At 48.7% G+C, this 23,445-nt stretch overlaps 1 protein-coding gene across 15 annotated transcripts in view; it reads left to right on the forward strand.

Moving 5' to 3' along the window:
• Positions 1–23,445, forward strand: part of LOC115540474 (receptor-type tyrosine-protein phosphatase delta) — a 154,701-nt gene that overhangs the window by 111,625 nt on the left and 19,631 nt on the right. For 5 of the 15 annotated variants that reach the window (XM_030351788.1, XM_030351792.1, XM_030351790.1 and 2 more), the window contains 22 exons: positions 740–850; positions 2,071–2,082; positions 2,951–3,220; positions 3,889–3,998; positions 5,016–5,213; positions 5,389–5,514; positions 5,740–5,887; positions 6,596–6,741; positions 7,254–7,395; positions 8,566–8,862; positions 10,005–10,198; positions 11,173–11,199; positions 11,919–12,036; positions 12,780–13,367; positions 13,850–13,944; positions 14,450–14,706; positions 15,232–15,325; positions 19,488–19,712; positions 20,032–20,192; positions 20,702–20,713; positions 21,177–21,289; positions 21,886–21,983. In XM_030351788.1, the coding sequence (XP_030207648.1) occupies positions 740–850; positions 2,071–2,082; positions 2,951–3,220; positions 3,889–3,998; positions 5,016–5,213; positions 5,389–5,514; positions 5,740–5,887; positions 6,596–6,741; positions 7,254–7,395; positions 8,566–8,862; positions 10,005–10,198; positions 11,173–11,199; positions 11,919–12,036; positions 12,780–13,367; positions 13,850–13,944; positions 14,450–14,706; positions 15,232–15,325; positions 19,488–19,712; positions 20,032–20,192; positions 20,702–20,713; positions 21,177–21,289; positions 21,886–21,983 (3,542 nt within the window). The remainder of the gene's footprint in view (positions 1–739; positions 851–2,070; positions 2,083–2,950; positions 3,221–3,888; positions 3,999–5,015; positions 5,214–5,388; positions 5,515–5,739; positions 5,888–6,595; positions 6,742–7,253; positions 7,396–8,565; positions 8,863–10,004; positions 10,199–11,172; positions 11,200–11,918; positions 12,037–12,779; positions 13,368–13,849; positions 13,945–14,449; positions 14,707–15,231; positions 15,326–19,487; positions 19,713–20,031; positions 20,193–20,701; positions 20,714–21,176; positions 21,290–21,885; positions 21,984–23,445) is intronic. The other 10 variants (XM_030351791.1, XM_030351795.1, XM_030351793.1 and 7 more) reach the window with 3 other exon arrangements.

The raw sequence follows: 23,445 nt of genomic DNA on the forward strand, positions 1-23,445 counted from the left end.
GTTGGCCTTGCTGCAGATTGGTTGATTCTTGCTATGACCCACACACTCCTGATCCCATCGGTGGATTCTAAAGGGGTGGGACATATGTCATGATCATAGCATTGTTTGGTTGCATTGTATCCTTAACTAAAAATGAAACTTTGCTTACTTTCATTGTAAAATGCCTCTACATTTCCCTAGAGGAGTTTCAGAATACTGAATTTACGATTTCTCTTCTCACCATTTTTGATGGGTTGGTTGGTTCATTTATGTCTGGCTTGCATGAAAGATTTTTTTTTTTTCTTGTTTCTTTGGCTGTAAAGCAGGGCATTTTTCCCTTTTTACTTCTTTTTCTCAAAGAAAGCCTTTGTACTTTGGGCCCATTTTTGCTATTTTTTGCTGACCGTGGTATATTCGTTGTGAACGCCACAGAACGGGGCTCCTCTTTTTATTGGGCTCCTCTGTGTTCACAAACAGCCTGAGACCTCTCCTCAGGTCCCCAAATCCAATGTCCCTGTTCTATGTGAATGTGCTGTGTGTATAATTGAGAGTTTACAGATCTTACAGGTCTTTCATGTGCACTTTTCTTTCTTTTCCCGTTTTTTGTCCGTCTGTCTAACCAATCCTTTAACTGTCCTTCTCTGTCCTACCTCTGTCTCTCGTTTTCCTCTCTACCACACATACCCGCTCTCCACTCTATATTAACCTCTCTCTGCCGCTCTCTCTCTCTCTCCTCTACACCTTCCTCCTCACTGCCCAGGCGCCCTGCAGATTGAGCTGAGCGAGGAGTCGGACCAGGGCAAGTACGAGTGCGTGGCCACCAACAGCGACGGGACGCGCTACTCCACCCCGGCCAACCTCTATGTCAGAGGTAAAAGGGGGATGGGTCCCAACCTGGCAGCCCCTGCTTCTGTTTGCTTGTTGAAGCCCGTGAGCTCAGAGGATCATGGTGGTACGGGGCTTTAGGGAACGCTCGCTGAGCTGTGTTGGAGTCGTCTGCCTCCCATTCATATTTGTGAATCCTTTAAAAGCTGACACGTACTGTATGGGAAGTATGTGTGTTTTATATTGCGGTTGGCAGTTGAAGCAGCTGTGTTGACGCAGGGCAGATCATTCCGGGGGATCGAGGTAGACAACGCTGTCGTACAGCATGGCGGCTGGCAGACAAGAGCGGGCATTATCCACGGGTCGGGGGGGGGGGGAGGGGGTTTCGCATGGGCTATTTATCTGTCTGCCCACATATCAGCTCCTTAGGCCTTATGGTTCCCCTCAGAACACATTCTAGCTCACTGCCCATGCTCACACAGAGACATACACATACACACCCACACACACACACACACACACACATATTTAGACACACACACACACACACACACACACACACACACACACACACACACACACACACACACACACACACACATTCAAACACACACAAACAGAAACACACACACTGTGAAGTCAGTGATGTGGGAGGAGCAGTGACAGGGTCTCTGTGGGGTCTGACAGGCGGTCTGCGGGGACACTGCCAACGGAGGGAGGCCCCTTAACCCCACTCGTCCCACCGTGCAGCCCTCTGTCTCTCTTTGCTTCCTCCAACCTTTGCCTTTGGAAATACTCCCTCGTACTTACTCCGTTTTTCTCGCTCTCTTTGTTAGTTATTTTCTCTCTCTCTCTCTCTCTCTCTCTCTCTCTCTCTCTCTCTCTCTCTCTCTCTCTCTCTCTCTCTCTCTCTCTCTCTCTCTTTCTCTCTCTCCATATATCTATATACATTTATAGACATATATCTCTCTATCTCTCCCTCTCTCTCTCCCTCTCTCTCTCCCTCTCTCTCTCTCCCTCTCTCTCGCTCTCTCTCCCTCTCTCCATATATCTCTCTATATCTATAGATATATATCTCTCTCTCTCTCTGATGCCATGCCGTGTCTCTTTGTCTCGGCCTGTTTGTGTTTCCTCTCCTCTTCACCTCCTCTCCCTCGCTCTGTCGCTCTCCTCTCACCCAGCTGTCTCCCTCTCTGATATTTATCCTGTTTTTCTTCCTCTCTCTCCCCCCCCCCCGGCGCGCTCTGCCCCGTCTCCCCCCTCCAGAGCTGAGAGAAGGTTGGTACAGTACCAGCAGTGTGGCTTTATACCAGTTCTCGGTGTCTCACTGTTCACTGTTGCTCTATGTCTCTCTCTCTCTCTCTCTCTCTCTCTGATCGCTCTCTCTCAGTCTCTCTGCCACAAGCTGTTATCTGTGTTGTGATTGTGTGTGTGTGTGTGTTTGTGTGTGTGTGTGTGTGTTGTGATTGTGTCTACGTTTGTGTGTGTTGTAATTGTGTGTGTGTTGTGATTGTGTGTGTGTACGTTGTGTGTGTGTGTGTATTTGAGTTGTGATTGTGTGTGTGTGTGTGTGTATGTTGTGTGTGTGTGTGTTTTGATTTTGTGTCTGTTGTGTGTGTGTGTGTGTGTGTGTGTGTGTGTGTGTGTGTGTGTGTGTGTGTGTGTGTGTGTGTGCGTGCGTGCGTGCGTGCGTGTGTGTGTGTGTGTGTGTGTGTGTGTGTGTGTGTGTGTGTGTGTGTGTGTCGCAATTGTGTGTGTGTTGAGCTCTCAAAAGTTCCCTTAGCTATAAAGCACGTTGGCGTGTTTTGCGTGTTCTGTGTTTGCATGTGCATAGATGTTCTGCATAAGCATATATAATTAATCCACCATATATATACAGGGTGCTTCAGCTCATATAATATTGAGCAGGCCAGACGGTGAAAAGCAGCATGAATAAAACCATTGACATCCCAGACGGCGGCCTGGATCAACCCTTATCCCCATTCAATCTCCACTGTACTGTTTCATATTATCATCTCATCCAGCCACACACACGCACACCCACACACACACACACACGCACGCACACACAATACGTTCTGCACCTCACCTCGCAGTGCCTCCTCCTAACCCTTCCCGCCCGCCCCCCCGGCCTTCCCTCCTCCAGTGCGTCGCGTGCCCCCGCGCTTCTCCATCCCGCCGGCCGACAGCGAGATCATGCCGGGCGGGAACGTGAACATCACGTGCGTGGCGGTGGGCTCGCCCATGCCCTACGTCAAGTGGATGCTGGGCGCCGAGGACCTGACCCCCGAGGACGACATGCCCATTGGCCGCAACGTGCTGGAGCTCACTGACGTGCGGCAGTCCAACAACTACACCTGCGTCGCCATGTCAACGCTGGGTGTCATAGAGGCCGTGGCGCAGATCAGCGTCAAAGGTGCGCACGCCTGTGTGTGTGTGTGTGTGTGTGTGTGTGTGTGTGTGTGTGTGTGTGTGTGTGTGCGTGCGTGCGTGCGTGTGTGTGTGTGTGTGCGTGCGTGCGTGCGTGCGTTCGTGTGTGTGTGTGTGTGTGTGTTTGTATGTGTGGGTGGTTGCGTATGTGTGTGTCTGGTGTGTGTGTTTATGTGTGCATGTGTCAAATCAAATCAAGGCTTATTGATCATAGGCACAGCAGACAGATGTCTGATGTCTACTGGACAGAGAAATGCTTAGTTTACGAGGTCAGCTCAACAATGTAATAAGGAGGAAAGGGATGTGGTGTGTGTGTGTGTGTGTGTGTGTGTGTTTGTGTGTTTTTGAGTACTAGAGGTTGTACGGAGGATCTCCTTTTGCTCAGAGTTTGTATGTGTGTGTGTGTGTGTGAGTCTAAAGCCTTTTATTGACACTAATTAGTTTTGACCTTTAATGAAAAGGGCATGTTGTTCTTTTGGATCTGGATTATAAAGTCAATTACACTGCAGAAGAAAAAATATTTTTCAACCAAACTTCATTTTGAAATGTCACAACAAGTCTCACTATGTTTGTATGGAATCTTTTTTAATGTATACTGTTCGTCATACTCGCACTCTCGCTCTCTCCCTCTCTCACTTTGTGTCTCTTCCGCAGCTCTGCCCAAGGCTCCAGGGACCCCCGTGGTGACAGAGCGGACCGCCACCAGTATCACACTCACGTGGGACTCTGGGAACCCGGAGCCCGTCTCCTACTACGTCATACAGGTGGGTCACACGCACACACAGACACGACCCCCACACACATACACACACACACACACACAAAAACACACACACTGCAGGTGAAGCCGGGTAAAATCACAGCAATTCTGCAGCACAATCAAAGCGAAGGAGGGAAGAGAGGATGAAGGTTACGGAGAAAAGCGGGGCCTTCTTGTGCGCCGACAGTCCAAGCACGGCCACGGCATCTAAAGTCCGCGCGGCCCTGACGTGTGTGTGTGTGGACGCGTGGTTCACCCACTCCGTAATTCAATTGCGTGCCACGTGACAGAATCGCGGATAAACCGCGCGGGAGGGGCACGATGACGTCGTTTGTGGCTGGCACCTCACAAACTTCAACCGCTGCGACTTTACGTCTGGTTTGAGTGAGCTTAGCGGACCGCACCACCTCCACGTCGGCCGGGCGCTTTACGCCGTGTCATTACGGCTGTCTGGCGCCTAACGACATCCAGCCCTGACTTTTGATGGATGGCGGAGGGGATAAGATTCGATGTGCTCTGGATGTTCCTGGACGCTAAGTCTTATCTGACAGGGATAAATGACTGTAACGCCCCCCCCCCCTGGATATGACCCCCACACGGCTCCCTCACCCCACGAGCATCCGTAGCTCATACCCGCCGTACGCATGCGGGCCAGGCTAAAAATAAACCCAGCCTCCGCACAGCAGGAAGGATGGAACTAACAGGCTGAGTAGTGGCGGCGGTGCGTCTTGATTTGGGGCCCAAACGGAGAATGAACGATTCAAACATGGCCGCCGACGGAGGCCTCCTCCCCATGCCCTCCTGGGGTCCTCAGGCAGAGACCGCCGTGTTCAAGCCCCAACACGGCTGATTAGTACAGTGACAACGCCTGCCGCCAACTCACCTTGTTCTTTTAATGTGGTCCCAGGAGCCACATCCCCTCCTCTCTCTCTCTCTCTCTCTCTCTCTCTCTCTCTCTCTCTCTCTCTCTCTCTCTCTCTCTCTCTCTCTCTCTGTATTAACCCTTTCCTCACCTCCCCAGCACCGGGCCAAGGGCTCAGAGGACCCCTATAAGGAGATCGACGGCATCGCCACCACACGCTACAGCGTGGGCGGCCTCAGCCCCTACTCCCACTACGACTTCCGCGTGGCGGCCATCAACACCATCGGCAAGGGCCCCTCCAGCGACGTGGTGGAGGCCCGCACGGCCGAGCAGGCCCCCTCCTCACCCCCGCGACGGGTAAGCGCGCACACACATACGTAGGGATAAATACACACGTACACATGCAATCACACACGCGCATAAGCACGCAGATACACACACAAAATGTATTCACTGTGTTCCACAATGAATGAATTCATGAGTGAAATCATTCAAGACATGGTGTGAAGTGATGTTTTTATAATGCGTCCAGGTCAGAGGTCGCATGCTGAGCACCACCACAGCGATCGTCCACTGGGATGAGCCGGAGGAGGCCAACGGACAGGTGGTGGGCTACAGGGTCTACTACACCTCTGACAACACACTGCCCGTGAACCAGGTGTGTGTGTGTGTGTGTGTGTGTGTGTGTGTGTGTGTGTGAGAGAGAGTGTAATTGTGTGTTTGTTTTTGTGTGAGTGTGTATGCGTGTGTGTGTGTGTGTGTGTGTGTGTGTGTGTGTGTGTGTGTGTGTGTGTGTGTGTGTGTGTGTGTGTGTGTGTGTGTGTGTATGTATGTATATGTGTGTCTCTCCTAACCCCTCCAGCATGTTTATCTTGTTTCACAGTGGGAGAAGCAGATGGTGCGTAGCGCCAAATTCATCACCATCCAGGGTATGACTCCTAACAAGACCTACAACATCAGGGTCCTGGCCTTCACCTCAGTAGGGGACGGACCCCTGTCCCAGGACCTGCAGATCATCGCCAAGACCGGAGGTAGACACAGACACACACACATTCATGAGCAGATGGAAAGAAGGAACGTCAAGAAGATATCTAAAGAAATAAGAATTTATTTGATGTTTTCAATAATTTAACAGTGACGTAGGCTTGAAAGCTCATAACACCTCCCCTCTTTAACAGAAACCCAGGATATTACATTATAAATATGGACAATTAAATATGAAAGGTAAAATATGTATTGCAGTAAATACTTTAAAGTTTTGTTGGCATCAATTACTTTTAAACCTAAAGTTATGTGTATCGAAAGAAAATTAAAGAAGAAAGGAAAGAAACACTACATATTAGCAAATGTTTACAGAAGAAGGTATAAAGCAGCTAACTTGAAGAAATATGAAGAAATATCTTTGTTAACAAAGAAAAATGGAATGCTTTAGGGAGACACAAGGAAGAGTACCGTTATATTACATATAATACTAATGGTAATACATTTGATATCTGTAGCACTTTTCTTTGCACCCAAAAAAAAAAAAAAAAAAAAAAAGGATTCAGAATATATTTTTTATTAAGTGAGCGGAGTACAGATCCTTTACGAAGCATGTGTGCAGTAAGCACCATGCTTCTTCTAACTGGTTTTCCCGGTTTTCTGTGATTCTCTCACTGGTTCTCCCTCTGGTGCATCCATCCCCAGGGTGATGGATGCTCAAGCATGGTTCTGACTGGTTCTCCCTCTGGTGCGTGTAGTTCCATCCCAGCCCTCAGACTTCAAGGGGGAGGCCAAGTCCGAGACCAGCATCCTGTTGTCCTGGGTGGCCCCACCGCAGAGCAGCCCGGACAACCAGATCACCGGCTACGAGCTGGTCTACCGGCGCCCTGACCACACAGAGGAGGTACGCAGAACAAACTGGCCAAACTGGAATCATAAGAATATTGACCTACAGATAGATAGATGGTCTGAAGCCCAAAACACAGAGCAGGCTTTTCAGATCATATTTGCAGCACAACCCAAAAAAATTCATGAAATCATGTTGTACTTTTTCGCTCACTCCGTATAGGATTTCAGTCCATTTTGGAAGCGGGATATTCTAAAACATTATGTGGCATCGGCCCCGACACGGCTGTGTGCTTTGGACTCGATGACTAGTCCATCAAACTATGCCTTGATCTGCACATTATCTATAGATTGTGGGATCAATGGATAGATTGATGAAAGGGTGGATGGCAAGATGAAGACCCAGACAAAACAAAACGATCAAACAGGCGTGTCTTAAGATGAGAAATGAAGCCCCCAGAATAACTCTGGCCAGAGCAGCATCGACCTGCTCTCTCTGTTCCCTGACACCGCTCCTCTTCTTCTTTCTCCCTCCCCCCGCGGGGGTCCTGGTGGGTTTTGGTCTAGAAGAAGGCTAGCTTTGAGCCCACCACCTCCTACCTGCTAAAGAACCTCAAGCCCTTCTCCACCTACACCTTCCAGCTGGCCGCCCGCAGCAAGCACGGGGTGGGGGCCTACACCAACGAGGTGTCCATAGAGACGCCCCAAACACGTAGGTCCTAGCGCCCACCAACATGCCCGGGAGAGCGCCCCAGTCCCTGTGTGTGTGTGTGTGTGTGTGTGTGTGTGTGTGTGTGTGTGTGTGTGTGTGTGTGTGTGTGTGTGTGTGTGTGTGTGTGTGTGTGTGTGTGTGTGTGTGTGTGTGTGTGAATGTGTGTGGGTGTGTGGGGGGATGGGTGAGTGTGTGTGTGTGTGTGTGTGTGTGTGTGTGTGTGTGTGTGTGTGTGTGTGTGTGTGCGTGTGTGTGTGAGTATGAGTGTGTTTGTGTGTGTGTGTGTGTGTGTGTGTGTGTGTGTGTGTGTGTGTGTGCGTGTGCGTGTGTGTGTGTGGGACAGAGAGAGAGTGACCAATTTTAGATGATTCATAAATGTATAAATTTGAATAATTATGGTAATGAAAGCACAAATGAGGTTCAGACCAGACCTTATTATATACAGTTTTATTCAAAACAAAAAAATTATCAATTGCATTATTTTGCATTGTCAAAATTGGTCCTTAATGCAGACCTCAGATTCTGTTTGTATTCCAACTAAAATACACAAGAGACTGTTGATTAACATCTTAAAGCAACCCATTAAGTTGACTATGAATCAGAGGAAATAATAAATGCATACAGAATCTGAGGTGTGACGAGAGTATAAGAGAAACAGCACTAAAGGTAAGCAGTTGAAGGCTGGTTATTGGAACCCGGTCGCGGATCAGAAAGGACGCAGTAGTCTAACCAGACGTGTGGACAGGTAGGTTCCGTGTGGAGTGCCTCCGCTAGTCGATGTCTTTTTGTGTTGCGCCAGATCTTCTGAACCCATTCACCCGTGTTTCATCCGTCCACGTTCTTATCAAGCGGACAGCGAGCCATCCAACCATTCAGCCTCCTTTGTTCAGTCATGCTTCAGCTGCGAGGGCGGTCGTCCTCTTTAGGGCTTTGTGTGCTCTCCGGTCTTTTGTTTTCATTTGATGTCTTTTTTTGTTTTGTTTTCTGTTCCATGTCTCTCGTCCGCTCATTCCCATGCCTGCACCTCACTTCTACCATCACCTCTCCACGCATCAACACCTATTCGCAAAACACACACAACGCACAACACGCAACGCACTCCCAACCCTCCAAAACAACACAATAAACCCCCCCCCCCCCCCGCCTCCTGGACCCTTGGCCCCCGATCAGTCCCCTCTGCGCCTCCCCAGGAGGTGGTGTGCACCAGCTCCAGCTCCACCAGCGTGCTGGTAAGTTGGGCCCCGCCCCCGGAGGAGTTCCACAACGGGCTGGTCACGGGCTACACCGTGCAGTACGCGCCCACCGAGGGCAACCGGACGTCCGGGAGGGCGGAGCGCGTCCCGGCGCCGCCCTACCTCCTGGAGGACCTTCTGAAATGGACCGAGTACGGCATCACCGTGCGGGCCGCGACGGAGGCCGGAGAGGGGCCGGAGAGCTTACAGCTGCTGGTCCGCACTGAAGAAGATGGTACGTCCCGATCGATAAAAACCACCGTCCACCTCTCCCCGTGCCCCCCGTTCCCCCCCCCCCGCGCCGCACTAACAAACGAACGTCACCTCTGACCCTCCTATACGCTGAGCGTGATTAAGAGTCCGTCACTAACAGCCCGTTTTCTCCTGCTGGATGGATCCGGATGAGTGAACACACCGTCACTGCAACCTCCGATGCCCGCAAGCCCCGCCCCCCCCCCCCCACCCCCCCCCCTCGCTCCGTTCCTGCGCTGCCCCACTCGCTGTCTTTCTCCGGTGGCTTTTCCTCCTCCCACCACTGCACCCAGGGCTCCTCCTCTTCCTCCCTGTGTGTGGGCGCGCTGCCCTGGAGTCTGCATGGCACGGAGCCTCCACAGTAACCATAGACGTGGCGTTAAGATGTTCTCCTGCGCCTCTCCCTTCAACCTGCCCTCTGGCTGCTAAACAACTAATCCAACGTGATATCCCACCCAGATTCATCACGGGACCCGGGTTGTTATGTGTAATACAGAGGGATGTTTTTTAATATAACCTTGGTTTCTTTTCCATGAGACCTTATAGACCAACTTAATGGAGTGTAGCATCAGCGCTATGAAAGGAGAAGCATCCTCCGTCTTGTGCGGGGGGCTTATCCGTGGGTCAGAGGCCGGAAGGCGGCCTGAGGGCTTCCTCACTGTTCCTCTTTAGCGAGAGCGCTTCTTGGCAGCTGGAGTGCTGTAACTGTTTTCTTTTTATAATAGTATTTCTTCTCTTTGACGGCCTACCACTGTTTATCAGCCCTGGGCGCCCAATCCTTTCAATCGCCATGCTTATCTTTCTCTCCATTCACTCCTTATCTTACTCTGCCTTATCCCTCCATGTCGTCCTTCAAGCAAACAGTTTTTTTGACAGTTTTGAGGTTTTTTTTATCGAGGCATCATGGCTGCCTTTATACAATTTTGTTATTTTTATATCTGGTATTTTATTAAACCTTTCCAACCATAACTCTTTATGACCGGCCCCCCTCAAAAAACCTCTGTGAACATCATCCTTCTTTCCCTCCCTTCGAAACAACAAGAGATCCTACCCACGAAGCGTTCAAACAAAGTAGCCGGCCCGTCTATGAGCGCTGACCTCATCTATCCCATGATGCACCTCTAGTTCCTAGCGGGCCCCCGCGGGCAGTGGAGGGGGAGGCGGTCAATGCCTCGGCCATTAGGGTGAAGTGGCGCGCGCCCGCCCCCCCGTTGCAGCACGGCCAGATTCGAGGCTACCAGGTCCACTATGTGAGGACCAGCTACGGGGAGCCCCAGGGGCAGCCCTCCATCAAGGACATCCTCATGGAGGACTCCCAGGTGAGGCCGTTCCCTCTTCTCATGTCCGTTCAAAGGACCACACACTGTGTACCATTTTAGACCGTTGAATGGCCGAGGGCCCTGCTCAGATTCTTTCTGTTTATCCAAGCCAAGTCAAGCCGAGTAAACACATGCAAACTCTAAACATGTTCTGGTATAGCTAAATAGTTAGCGCTGGCTCAAAGAGAAAGTAAAGTGCATGGGGTGAGGTTTATTGTAGACGCTGTGTCACTCACCTTTTGAACAGCCCACAAACACGTGTGTGGTGCTCTTTTACCTGATTGGTGCACGATATGTTTCCAAGTTATCACAGTCGTTAGAAGTAATCAAGAGGAGCTGCTCATTCAGCCCTTTGATGAAAACTGTATGCCTGATGCTGAGAACGCGTGGCAGACTCTAGTGGCACACAGTGCGTAGCGACGCCATGCTGTCAACGATATGGTAGGAGCAGGTACTAGATGAGATGGAAACTCATGAGGTGGTGACCTCAAAATACCCTGGGTTCCAGCCCTGGTGATAATAGCCCCCCATTCCGATTGTTTCCCTGCACAGACTAGTAGATAGAGGGTCTAATGTGTGCAGGTTCGGGGGGGCCAGGAGCTCTGTACAGATCTCACTGCCAGAGCGACGTGCATGTGGACCGATGCAATTAGCCAGCAACATCTGGGTCGATAGCGCCTGGGGTCTCCTGCAAAGTGGGCACATTTTGACGTGTCAAGGAGGAAGGTAGAGAGCGCGGCGATAGAAAGAATTCATGAATGGAAATGACTTGCACAAATCGCTTTGCGTCTAGTTATTAACCGGATTTTAATATCTATGGCGTCGTACAGACCGAAACTGTGAGGGTGCGTCACACCTCTCACCTTTGTTAATGACGTCCAAAGCCTGATCAGCGATGTAGATGAACATTAATTTCAAGAATCACATTTTAAATTGGCTGTTAATCTTCCACTCCTTTCTCTTCCATGGCTCAGTGGGAATACGATGACTCAACTCAATATGTGAGTAAACCTGTTAATCTAATTGTTTTGTTGAATATTAATATATGCATACATATAAAATTATGTGACTCATATTCGGGCCATTCGTCGAGTGGAAAATACCTGCTACTAGAGCCAGAACAGAAATCCCCATAGAGTAGTAGTCTTTATTTATGACAATCTGTACCCTGTGTTTGTGTTTTAATAAATAGTGGCACAAAGATACATGATGGCGGTGACTAATACCATGAGTCACGCATAGAGATTTATTAATAAACACCGGTGTCAGTTGTTTTTTCCAAAGCGATGTCTGTATCTCAGGATGCCACGCACTTGATTTAGACTAACATGGTGTTCCATACATAAGGCCATTTCTCTTTATGAGTTGCTGTGGAAAGAACGTGCTGAAGTTGATTTACTCATAACATGAATGCGCTTCAACTGTCGGATATAGCTTCGGTTCAAGACGGTTTTATATTAGTGAGATACCGGTGTTTATCCCCCTTTCTATATTTATGGTAGTGCTTGTGAAAATGCAATTCTTATACTGTATTGAAAACGTTCATCCTCTATTTTATGAAGCAGGAATAAAAGTACTTCCAACACCAACATTCTGCTTTCACAACACTTCCACTAGCGTACATTTATACCCGCAGTGCTTACGTCGGTCTGGGAGGCTTGCAGCGTTTTGCGGTGTGGCTGCAGCTGATGATGCTGGTGCTCTGTGTTGTTTTGTTAAGGAGGTGCTTCTGGGAGATTTGAAGGCAGACACGTCTTACTCTGTGTCCGTGGGGGCTTACACCGCCAAGGGGGACGGGGCACGCAGCAGAGCCCTAGCAGTCTGCACCGCCATGCCGCGTACGTGCTCACACACACACACACACACACACACACACACACACACACACACACACACACACACACACACACACACACACACACACACACACACACACGCACACGTGAAAGCACCCATGCACATGCACGTGTGTATTCACACAAATACACATATACACTCACACACACACACATACACACTTTCTCACACATACAGACACACAAATACCCTTCAAACACGTATACACAAACACAAACAAACAAACTCAAATGTAATTAGGGAGGATAATAGCAAGCCAATAAATCCCAGACATGGCTATAGTGTATTTTGCTCTTTCATATCGTACCAATCAATAAGTGGGTTTTAAAAAAACTCCAAAGTTGCTTTGAGCAGCAGCAATTATCCCAAGAGTAGGCAATGAGCTCAATAGCTTTTTTGAGCTCATCATAACTTTGCATCATAAATATTATTGTATTATTTTTGTACTATATTGTAACTATTACACAGCTTTGTTGAGCACTCGATTCTGATTGGTAATTTTCGGCCTTCTATGGTCTGTCATTTCTGATCAGCTGACCGCTGCTATGAATCACAGACCGCTATATGGACGCTATCTCCAACGGTTTACCCTAACAGATTATTTATTTTGGCAGAAGCAATAACTTAATAAAAATCATTTATTTATTGAGTAAATAGCCGAGTAACAGTCAACCTCGCTGGCCCTCACCCCTGACCTCTGGCCTTTGACCTCGTGCCCCCCCAGTGCCGGACAAACCCACGCTGACGGTGCTGGCCACCGACTCGGCCACTGCCCTGCTGCAGTGGCAGCCTCCCCCCTCGGCCCCCACCCCGCTGCTGGGCTACCGGCTCACCCTGGGCCGGGTGGACGTGCTGCCCCTCACCGTGGTGGAGTTCCCCGCCCGTGAGCGGCGCTACACCGCCCAGGACATCCACAAGGGGGCGCGCTACGTCTTCCGCCTCTCCGCCCGCAACAAGATGGGCTACGGGGAGGAGGCTGCGGAGGAGGTGGCCACCCCCGAGGACTGCCCCAGCGGGTACCCGGAGGGCCTGGTGGCCCAGGAGAACACCGCCTCCTCCATCCAGCTGGCCTGGAAGGCCGTGCCACTGGTGGAGCAGAACGGGAGGATCGTCAAGTACTCAGTTCTGTACAGGGACATCAACAGCAGGGGCAATGCCTCGGAGGTTGTCGTGGGAACCCCGAACTCGAGCGTGCTGTTGGAGGGCCTGAGTGCCGACACGGTGTACGATGTGAGGGTGTGTGCGTTTACCGCTGTGGGTCCCGGGCCCTACAGCCCCGGGGTCCAGTTTAGGACGCAGCAGCTGGGCCAAGGTAGAAAAACATGCGCAGACGCACACACACACACACACACACACACACACACGTACACGTCACGCATTCCAGAAGTCCATCATCATTGCTCAGAGGCTAACTTTCATAAAGTCATCTGTTGTGTCTGTACACATGTTTGTACTGTCTGTAGACCTACCACTGGGTTTGATTGCACACAAACAACCCTGCATAGACACACACAGCTCTGGTCACAACATTTTCAGTGTGTTGTTTTCGGTGTGTGTTTGTTGTGGAAGTCCTAGACCCTAAACCCTATGCAAAACCAAGGTAAGAGACCAATAAGGACGGTCGATGGGAACAAGGATCGATGGGATCCTTGTTCAAACCGTACCTGAACTGGTCTCAGTGTTGGCTCTGGAGGAGAGTGAACAGGTAAGCCCTCCACCTGCTCCTGCAGTGACAAAGGATTTGCCTTCCTATTTACATGTTTTGGTTGTGTTGTTGTTTGTTTGTTTGTTTAGTGTTCGCAACCAACTTTAGGGTGAAGGCGGCCATGAAGAACTCTGTGCTGCTCTCCTGGGAGGTTCGGGACAAGAACCCTGCCCCGCCGTTCACTGTGAGTCAGGACGTTAGAAAAGAGCTCACGTTTTTCATTATTGGCCTATTTTAGAAAAAAATAACATCAGTGGACAGGGACCATGGACTTTTTAATCACTTGGGCAGCACCATGGATTGAGCTATCTTTTTAATCAGGGTTGTGGATCCTTCGGTCTCACACGATTTGATTTCAATTCTTGGGAATCGAATTCCAACAGTCCGATTCAACCACGGTTCACGGTGGATCCTCGATTCAGTACAAAGTGGTAATCAAAGGATTGAATCCAGTCCGCTGTGAGCTAAGAAAGGCGGTGAGGCAAAAGATGACATGAAACCAGAGTAAAGTGTGCGATGGAGGATGTCGTTTTCATATTTGAAAAAGTCACAAAGGCATACCCACGGCAAAAGGGAAAAATATATATTTTTAAATTTTTTGGAAGTTGTAAATCGATCTCTGGTGACTCTCAAACCGTGTGCTCCAGCACTGAAACCAGCCCTCTCTTCCAACCTCTGCTGCTATCCAGATCCTGTACGGTAAGGGCCAGTCGGTGGACGTGGACGGTAAGCAGACCCAGAAGCTGATCACGGGCCTGGAGCCCAACACCCAGTACTCCTTCCTGCTGACCAACCGGGCAAACAGCGCTGGGGGGCTTCAGCACCGGGTCACTGCCACCACTGCGCCGGACATCCTGAAGACCAAGCCCACGCTGGTGGGCAAGACCAACGCAGACGGTATGGTGACCGTACAGCTGCCCACTGTGGACACCACCGCCAAAGTCAGGTAGGCAGGGAGGGGGGGATGGATGGATGGATGGATGGATGGATGGATGGATGGATGGATGGATGGATGGATGGATGGATGGATGGATGGATGGATGGATGGATGGATGGATGGATGGAGGGGGGGGAGAAAAAGGGAGAGACAGAGGGATGGCTGGAGGGGGAGAGGGAGCGAGAGACAAAGAGTTGGATGGATGGGGAAAGGGAGAGAGAGGGAAAGAGTTGGATGGAGGGGGATAGGGAGGGAGAGACAAAGGGATGGATAAAGGCGAAGAGAGATAGAGAGATGGATGAAGAGGAGAGGGAGGGATGGATAGTTTTTGGATTGTTGGTACATACATCGGTACATGGGTGGATGGATGAATTCAGGGATAAATTAATAAAGGAATGGCTAATGGCTCTGTTGTTGCCATTCACATCTCACCCCATCACAAGATTATGTGATGTTGTCTGATTAAAACGTATGCCACTGAGCACTCAGTCGGTGGTCCAAATCTCAGATATTTGTGGCCTGTTGTGTTGCCAGGGGTTACTACGTTGTGGTGTTACCGCTGAAGAGGCAGAGAGGCGGGAAGTTCCTGAACCCCTGGGAGGAACCGGACCAGATGAACATGGATGAGGTGAGATCTGAGGGGGAAAACAATGTGGTGCTGCCAACTAATAAAGTGGCACAGCTGAACTGCTGTCACAAAGAAACCCATCAGATGTGATTTGAATGAAGATGGCGGCGACAATCGTCTTGATTATGATGATGATTAAGATGATGATGATGATGATGATTGCATTCACAATAGTAAAATTCAGATTGATAGACAGTTCAGTCAGTAAGTAAATAAATGATGCGATACACACAGTGGGACTTATTTTAGCGGTCTGAAACGCAAGTGAGAAGCGCAAAACGGAAGTTGCTTTGTGGGCGGATCTCTGGCGCTGTTGCTATTATACCGGCGGATAAATTACTCTTTCTCCCGACGCAAATCTAAAAAGGGTTGCCCTGAAGCAGCCTAATTACCCGTAGGTGTGGTTTGGGCGTAACGTGCAATAAACCAATTAGAGTGCCATCTCCCATCCCCTTTAAGAGCCATGAGCGCATTTGAACCTGACGAGTTGATATTATGACGTTTGCAGTCTCAAATGAGACAGATGCATGACCACATGAATTTCAAACTACAAATGGCTCAGATAATGGCCGAATAATATGGCCTAATTAACACATGCAATAGCGTTTTCTTCTACAACTTCACCAATACTGAGTCGTCATATACATTTTGGCAAAGAAAACTTAACACACATGATATGTGGTCCTGTGGCCGCAACAGTGGACCTATTTAATGATATGCGGCAATACATTAACAAACATTGTTTCTTACCAGTATTGTATACATTATCGTCATCGACTTCTGTTCCTAATATGCATGTGTCCCCCCGTTAATATACATTGCCATGGACTGTATTATGCATCACGTGTTTAGTTTGCGTGTGTTTAAGCAGATGGATGCACACACGCATTCATTCATTCTTTTTAACATTCACTCGCGGCAAAACTATGTTTCTAACAATCAAATACTCATCACTCCTAAAAGTCATGGGCTTGTACACGATGTCTGTGTCAAGATAATATGTGTTTGCTGTACGGTGTTTGCACATGCATTGATTTAAATACAACTCATTACCACTGTGTACCACGGCCGAGTGTGAAGCGCCTGGCATGAGGATCAGCACCGCTAAATCTGAGGCCATGACTCTTAGCAGGAAACCGGTGGATTGCGTACTCCGGGTAGGAAATGAGTCCTTAGCCCAAGTGAAGGAGTTCAAGTACCTCGGGGTCTTGTTCGCGAGTAAAGGGTACGATGGAGCGTGAGATTGGCCGGAGAATCTGAGCATTATTGCGTTCGCTTTACCGCACCGTTGTTACGAAAAGAGAGCTGAGCCGCAAGGCAAAGCTCTCGATCTACCGGTCGATCTTCGTTCCTATCCTCACCTATGGTCATGAGGGTTGGGTGATGACCGAAAGGACGAGATCGCGGGTACAAGCGGCTGAGATGATTTTCTCAGAAGGGTGGCTGGCGTCTCCCTTAGGGATAGGGTGAGAAGCTCAGCCATCCGTGAGGAACTCGGATTAGAGCCACTGCTCCTTTACTTAGAAAGGAGTCAGCTGGGGTGGTTCTGGCATCTGGTAAGGATGCCCACTGGGCGCCTCCCTTGGGAGGTGTTTCAGGCACTTCCAGTGGGGAGGAGACCTCGGGGAAGACCCAGGACTAGGTGGAGAGATTATATCTCAACACTCTGGCCTGGGAACGCCTCGGGATCCCCCCGTCAGAGCTGGTCAATGTGGCCCGGGAAAGGGAAGTCTGGGGCCCCCTGCTTGAGCTGCTCCCCCCGCGACCCGACCCCGGATAAGCGGATGACGATGAGATGAGAGATGAGATTACCACTGTATCATGTGTGCTTTCCCAAATAATTTAACCAACGTTATAATTTACTCTAAAACGAGATTTTGTTCTGGAAGGCTGGGATATAGCCTACTTTGCGAGTTTATCGTTCAGTACGTTTACATGACACTCAAGAAAGTGGAATTATTGGCTTAGTCCAACTTTGATTGGATTATTAAGATGCATGTAAACACCTCAGACTATAATCGCATCGAAATCAAGTTACTCATAGTTGAATTAAGACACTTAGATTATTCGACTGTCAAATTAAACCTGCATGTAACGGATCGGATCACATGGAATCAGATTTTGCGTTCTAAGCATGCTCGAGATTTTGGCGAGAGATGGCAATTTATTTTAAAAGTTGGCGAAGAAGATGGAGGAAGCCGGTGTCGTGCCAATGTAGTTACCCCCTATAAGAAATGTATCATCATCAACATGCATTCAGTACACGCTACGCTTCTGTTACGAGAGTAGCGTATGTGTGTGCGCGAGAATGGCAGTGTGTGTGAGTGTCCTAAGCGAGTGAGTGGACGAGTGTGTTGGTCATCAACGAGGTTGTAAAGTAGTAACTTCGGGCACATCTGTCAAAATAAATGTTTTTTTACGATATTTATTCATTCATTGCGCTGCGGCCGAACTGACAGGGATATTCTCTGATATTATGAATCTTAAAGACTGCGTCAGGTTCTCCGACTCTCTGGTACTTCAGCAACTAGTAAAGACTTGTAGTGAGGGTTATCTCGGCCATGGTGGAGAAGGAATTGAGGTAAAGGAACTTTGGCTTTGACTCGCTGAAGTCAATATTGAAACGCGACATAGAGGAGAAAGGGATTGTTGCCGTATGCAGGACAGCTGTCAGTTCACTTCGGGTCCATTTCTCCGACGCTCCATTTTTCCGTCCTCTCGTTCGTATGCGGACTCCTCCAGCTTGACTCCTCCCGCTGTTCCGCTACCGGAGGAGTCCGCATACGGCCGAGAGGTCGGAACAATGGAGCGTCGGCGAAATGACATGGACCCGAAATCAACTGACAGCTGGCTACTGAAAACATCTTTCTCGAATGCTGCGGCGGCCTGAGTTTGTTGTTGCTAGTGACGTAAAGAGGTCAACCGGTGGTACTATTACCACTAGTTGAAATGGGCACAGCGCCACCTATCGTACCGGCCAATTAATTGATTTTCTCACCGCCATGTATACTCGGACAATTGCAGTTGTCCGATTGAGGAGCAAAGTCAAACTATGGTCTTAATCGTATTAAGCTGCGCATGTAAACGTACTGATTGTTATTATTATTACTTTAACGCAAGGCATAGTGTACTAAAGTGTTCATTCATGCAGCCCCTATGAAAAAAAAAAAATCCACAATCCACATCATCATCACAATATTTAAATTATGCAAATCGTTTGCATGTTTGTGCTGTGTATAGCCTACTGGTGTTCAAGCTTATCTTGCAGTTCCGACCTGCCATGGTACCTCGAAATAGCAACACCAACTGCGCTATCCGCTAGTGCACTTAGACCAGGTATTTGTCAATCAGTTGCGAAACTGCTTTATCGATCTGTAAGATTGTGTATTATTTGCGCGGGAACACGGCTCTGCTTTTCGCCGTGCAAACTAGCAACGATACATGCGTCGGTGTAGAAAGTCAATTGCGCTGGGTGCAAGGTAGGGCCCAGTGTATCAAACCGGTCCAAATGTAATAATGATAGAAGTACTGACGGTTCTCATCCTTACCCTGTGGGACTGACAGTGGGGAAGCACAAGTCCGTCCACTGCTCATCAATTCACGTCTTCAATCCCTTCAGTGTGTTCTCTATGGTGCCCCCTCATGTCATCTTCAATCTAACCCTCCTCCTCTCTGTACTCAACCCTTCATCAATGTCAGCGGCGCTGGCCAGGAGCCATCAAGGGCGATCATGTATAGGAAATGAGGATCGATAAGGCGCAGGCATATTGCATCAGATGAAAGATAGCACGATGTTGACGTGATGAATAGTGTGGGGGAGGGGAGCTATTATCTTTTCATCTATGCCTTGTCAGCCGTTGTTTACGGGGAAGATAATAAGTGTCGAAAACTGGTTTATTCTGCAGGGAAAGTGTAAAGGTCAATGACTTGGGGCATAGTGAGTAAATAGATAATGTCCGATCCTTGGATCTTCCACATTGTTCACGTATGAAAGAGGATCCATATCATCATCGTAATCTTTCTTTTGTACTCTCTTTGATGCCTCTATTCAACCTCATCTCGCTGCCCTCATCGTTCCCCTGTTCTCTCCCTCCACTACCCCACTTTCAAATGTTCTCTTCTCCATTCTAACCATCTCGTCCTCTCTCCTATTGGCTCTCAGCTCCTGAAAGAGATCAACCGGACCAGTGTGAGCCGGGCCCTACGAGTCCGCAGGCAAGCAGCCCAATCAGAGCCCAAGGCTTACGTCACAGCTCAGTTCAAGACCCTCCCCCCTGAGTTCACCCTCGGCGACGGCCGAAACTACGCCGACTTCCGGAACCGTCCTCTGCTGAATGGGCAGGAGTATGTGTTCTTTGTTCTGGCGCTGATGGACCTCACTGAAAATGTGAGTACCAAAGATGTCTTTATGATGTGACACATACATTCTCCATCATTGCAATGGCTCCTTCTGAGTAGCTCAAACTAGAGCAGTGCAATGTAACACGTGTTTCATCAGATACTTCCGGCCTCATTTGTTATTCTATAAACATCTCTGCGGCCGTCCATCAATCAACGACCCGCATTTCCCAAGCTGCCACATAAACATGATGGGTGAAATATGAGAGTGGACTACACACAGGGCCTCGGTGCTTTTGGCAGCAGCATGTGTACAGTACATAACACCATAGATAACCTCTCCCCTCCCCCTCCCCCTCCCCCCACAGACCATGTTCTCCACAAGCCCCTACTCTGACCCCGTGACCTCCTCGGATGCCGACCCTCAGCCCATCGTGGACGAGGAGGAGGGGCTGTTGTGGGTTGTGGGCCCGGTGTTGGCTGTCATATTCATCGTCTGCATCGTCATCGCGATTCTCCTCTTCAAGAGGTGAGGACAGAATCACGAGGAGGGTGGTACAGAGAGAGGGGGGAAGAGAGCAGGAGAGGGAGTTGGGGTAGGGAGCGATTGAATATATATATAGAGAGAGGGAGGTTTGGAGTGTATAGACAGAGGGATAGAGTGTAAAGAGAGAGGGATGAGGGCATGCATGGTTCTGAAGGAGTTTAAAAGGAGAGGTGTAGGGGATGTGTGTTGTTGTGATTGTAGGAAGAGGGCTGAGGCAGAGGGTTCAGTACTGATCCATCTGTGCATTACAAAGTAAAGAGACATCTGCATTGCAGCTTTTCATGATTATTTTGATACATATGTTTTGGCTAATGTAGTGCATAATATACCAATAGGAATAAACATATATCAACCCTTGATTTGCTTATATATTGACGAATCCCTGTGTGGGAAAAAGAGCATTGGATTTCCTGCTGCCGTTCTGTTGGGCGCTCATGTTATTATTTTCTATCTTTCCTTTGGTGTGTTCCTGCCTTTATTCACGGATCCAGCAAACCTGACAGGTAAATAAACTCGGAGCCAGTGTTTCCTCTGCCTTGCACTTTATTCTTAGAAAAATAAATAACTCAAGGTGCTTTTGTGGAAAGCTAGGCATAATAATATATATCCCAATGATTTATATTTCCCACAAGCCTATTTTCAATCAAGGTTGACTATACGGTATTATTCTATACTACACTATACTATACTATGCTATACTATACTATACTCATCTATATTATGCTATACCATATTAACCGTTACTATACTATGCCATACTTTACATTACTATACAATACTAAATGAAACCATTAGTAGTTGTATTAGTTTGGCCGCTGTACAGAGGCAACAGGTGTTTGCTGATGTGCAGGTGTTGGGGGATGTGTGTTGTGACTGAAGTAAGAGTGGAGGTGTTGGGGGATGTGTGAGTGTTGTGATTGCAGTAAGAGTGGAGGTTAAATGGGACGTGTGTCGTTGTGACTGCAGGAAGAGGGCTGAGGCGGAGGGCAGGAAGGGCAGCTTCCCGTGCAGCAAGGCCATGTCCTCACACCATCCCACAGACCCTGTGGAGCTCCGCAGGATCAACTTCCAGACCCCAGGTAGGCTGAACACCCCCCCTGGGTGATTGGTGGGATCCGACAGCTCTTAGCGGTGCTCGTGGTAGTTCTTTGGACTATTGATTAATCCTGATGTTGTTTCCCTCTTTCAGCCTACCGAGTATCAGTGTACCGCGGTTACCGGCGGTTGTCAAGTCAGTTGGCTTTAGTCTGCCTTTGATCCTCAGCTAGGATTGTCTTTCTTTCTTTTCTTTGACATGATCATGCTTTCTAACAATCTTCATTCCATCCCATCAGGAAGCGATAACAACAACGCATCCTGTAACAGCAGAGCTGAACATATTTAACAGTCTGGCTCATGATTTAAACATCTTTAGACCTTCATGGCAGCAGACATGTTCTGTGAGAACACAGTTAATCTGCGTGGGCAGCTTTCACCACAGACTAATAGTCCCAGACCTGTGCAACCCTGAGACACAACATGGTCACCTAACAAAGTGAAACACTTCTCCATTTGCTTTCTTTCCGCCGGCCATGGAACCAACACTAAACCACATCACTGCAGACCAGCCTAACTTTGAAGTTTCACCTTGGAAGGTCTGAATTTGTGATCATTTCCTCTCTCTCCTGCTGGGCAGGTATGGCGAGTCATCCCCCGGTGCCGATCTCGGAACTGACTGATCACATCGAGCGCCTGAAGGCAAACGACAACCTCAAGTTCTCCCAAGAGTATGAGGTACGGCTGCACTTTTCCTCCTTCCTGGTCAACCGTATTAAGGGAAGGAGTCACACTGTATCAAATAACCAGAAGATGCTAGTCGAGATTGGAGAAAAAGGTTAGTTTCCTTTTATTTTGTTAGCTGCCCTTACAAGCGGTTGAGTGGATTGGTGAACACATTTCAAATGGCAGTCGGCAACAAAGTGGGCCTGCAGTTTATAAACCAACGTTTGAAATCGATTGCTATTATAAAGCGCTCACTCACCTTGTAAACAACACAACACTTGGAGCCCATCTCACATGGAGTTTAGGTTGTGAACTCAAATAATTCAAAGAGGTATCTAATAGGGCCCACTAGAATACCAGACGATAGGAATAGGAAGGAGGTGTTCAGATCACTTCAATCCTATTGTGCATCCATATTAACGGATAAGAAAGCAGCCCGTAACTAGCCCTCCCTATCACGCTCCTCCTTTCTTGTCGTCTTGCGGTTAACAATGTAAATGTAAATGTCTCCCAGTCGAGGGGCCGCTTCCCGACAGGGAAATCAACGCCGTCGTTTCGAAGCGCTGCCTTCCGCAGATAATTCAGACCGCCTTTTTTTTTTGTGGCAGGAAAAAGAATTATAGAGGAGATACAGAGATGGCAATAAAGACGAGAGAAAGGCAGGGAACGAGAAGAGAGCTTTTTTGATTTGTTTTCTCAAGTTAGTGTGTGGTGGGGGTGGTGGTGGTGGATTGGAATGGGGATGGAACAGGGAAGGGCTGTAGTGGAGGGGCTATGTTCTTCTAGGTGATAACTGTTCCAGAACACGTTGTTCTTAACCAGGGACCTAAATAGCTACTATCAAAAAATTTATTACATTCTCTGCAGCAACGGTAGTTTCGGTTGCACCGAGCTCTGTATATCCATTTGAATAGGGAGACAGGCATTTTGCTCTGCCCCACAACCGAATTCTGTTCACACCCATGGCCGCAGGGTAAAGGCTTTCGGACCACACTGACTGCTAATTGGCCAGTAGAAGAGAGACAACACAGATATTGTTTTTGACAAATACATATAATATTCAAAAAGAGAGAAAGGGGAAGCTGTCTTTGCACACGATGCAAAGAGAGTTGAGGAATAGGAGGAAGGACGTTTCGGGGAGAAAGAGGTGTGCGGTAGGGAGAGTTTAAGCGAGAGGGAGGGATAGAGAGAAGCCACATTTGATTGTGGTGTGAGTTGGGCCCACTGTGCCGAGACACACATTCTCTCTGTATGACTGTGTGCTTTGTTCCGAGCTCAACCTCCTTAACAAGAAGAGAGAGAGGGATGGAGAGACAGAGAGGGAGTGAGAGAGGGAGATGGGTGTAGAGCAAGAGAGAGAAAGAGACCAGTAATGATTGTGGTGTAATAATTAGACACACATGATGATGGGCAGTGAAATGAAAGCATGCACACAAAAACACACACACACACACACACACACACACACACACAC

This window comes from Gadus morhua, chromosome 3 (genome assembly GCF_902167405.1).
Source record: "Gadus morhua chromosome 3, gadMor3.0, whole genome shotgun sequence".
Lineage (NCBI taxonomy): Eukaryota > Metazoa > Chordata > Actinopteri > Gadiformes > Gadidae > Gadus > Gadus morhua.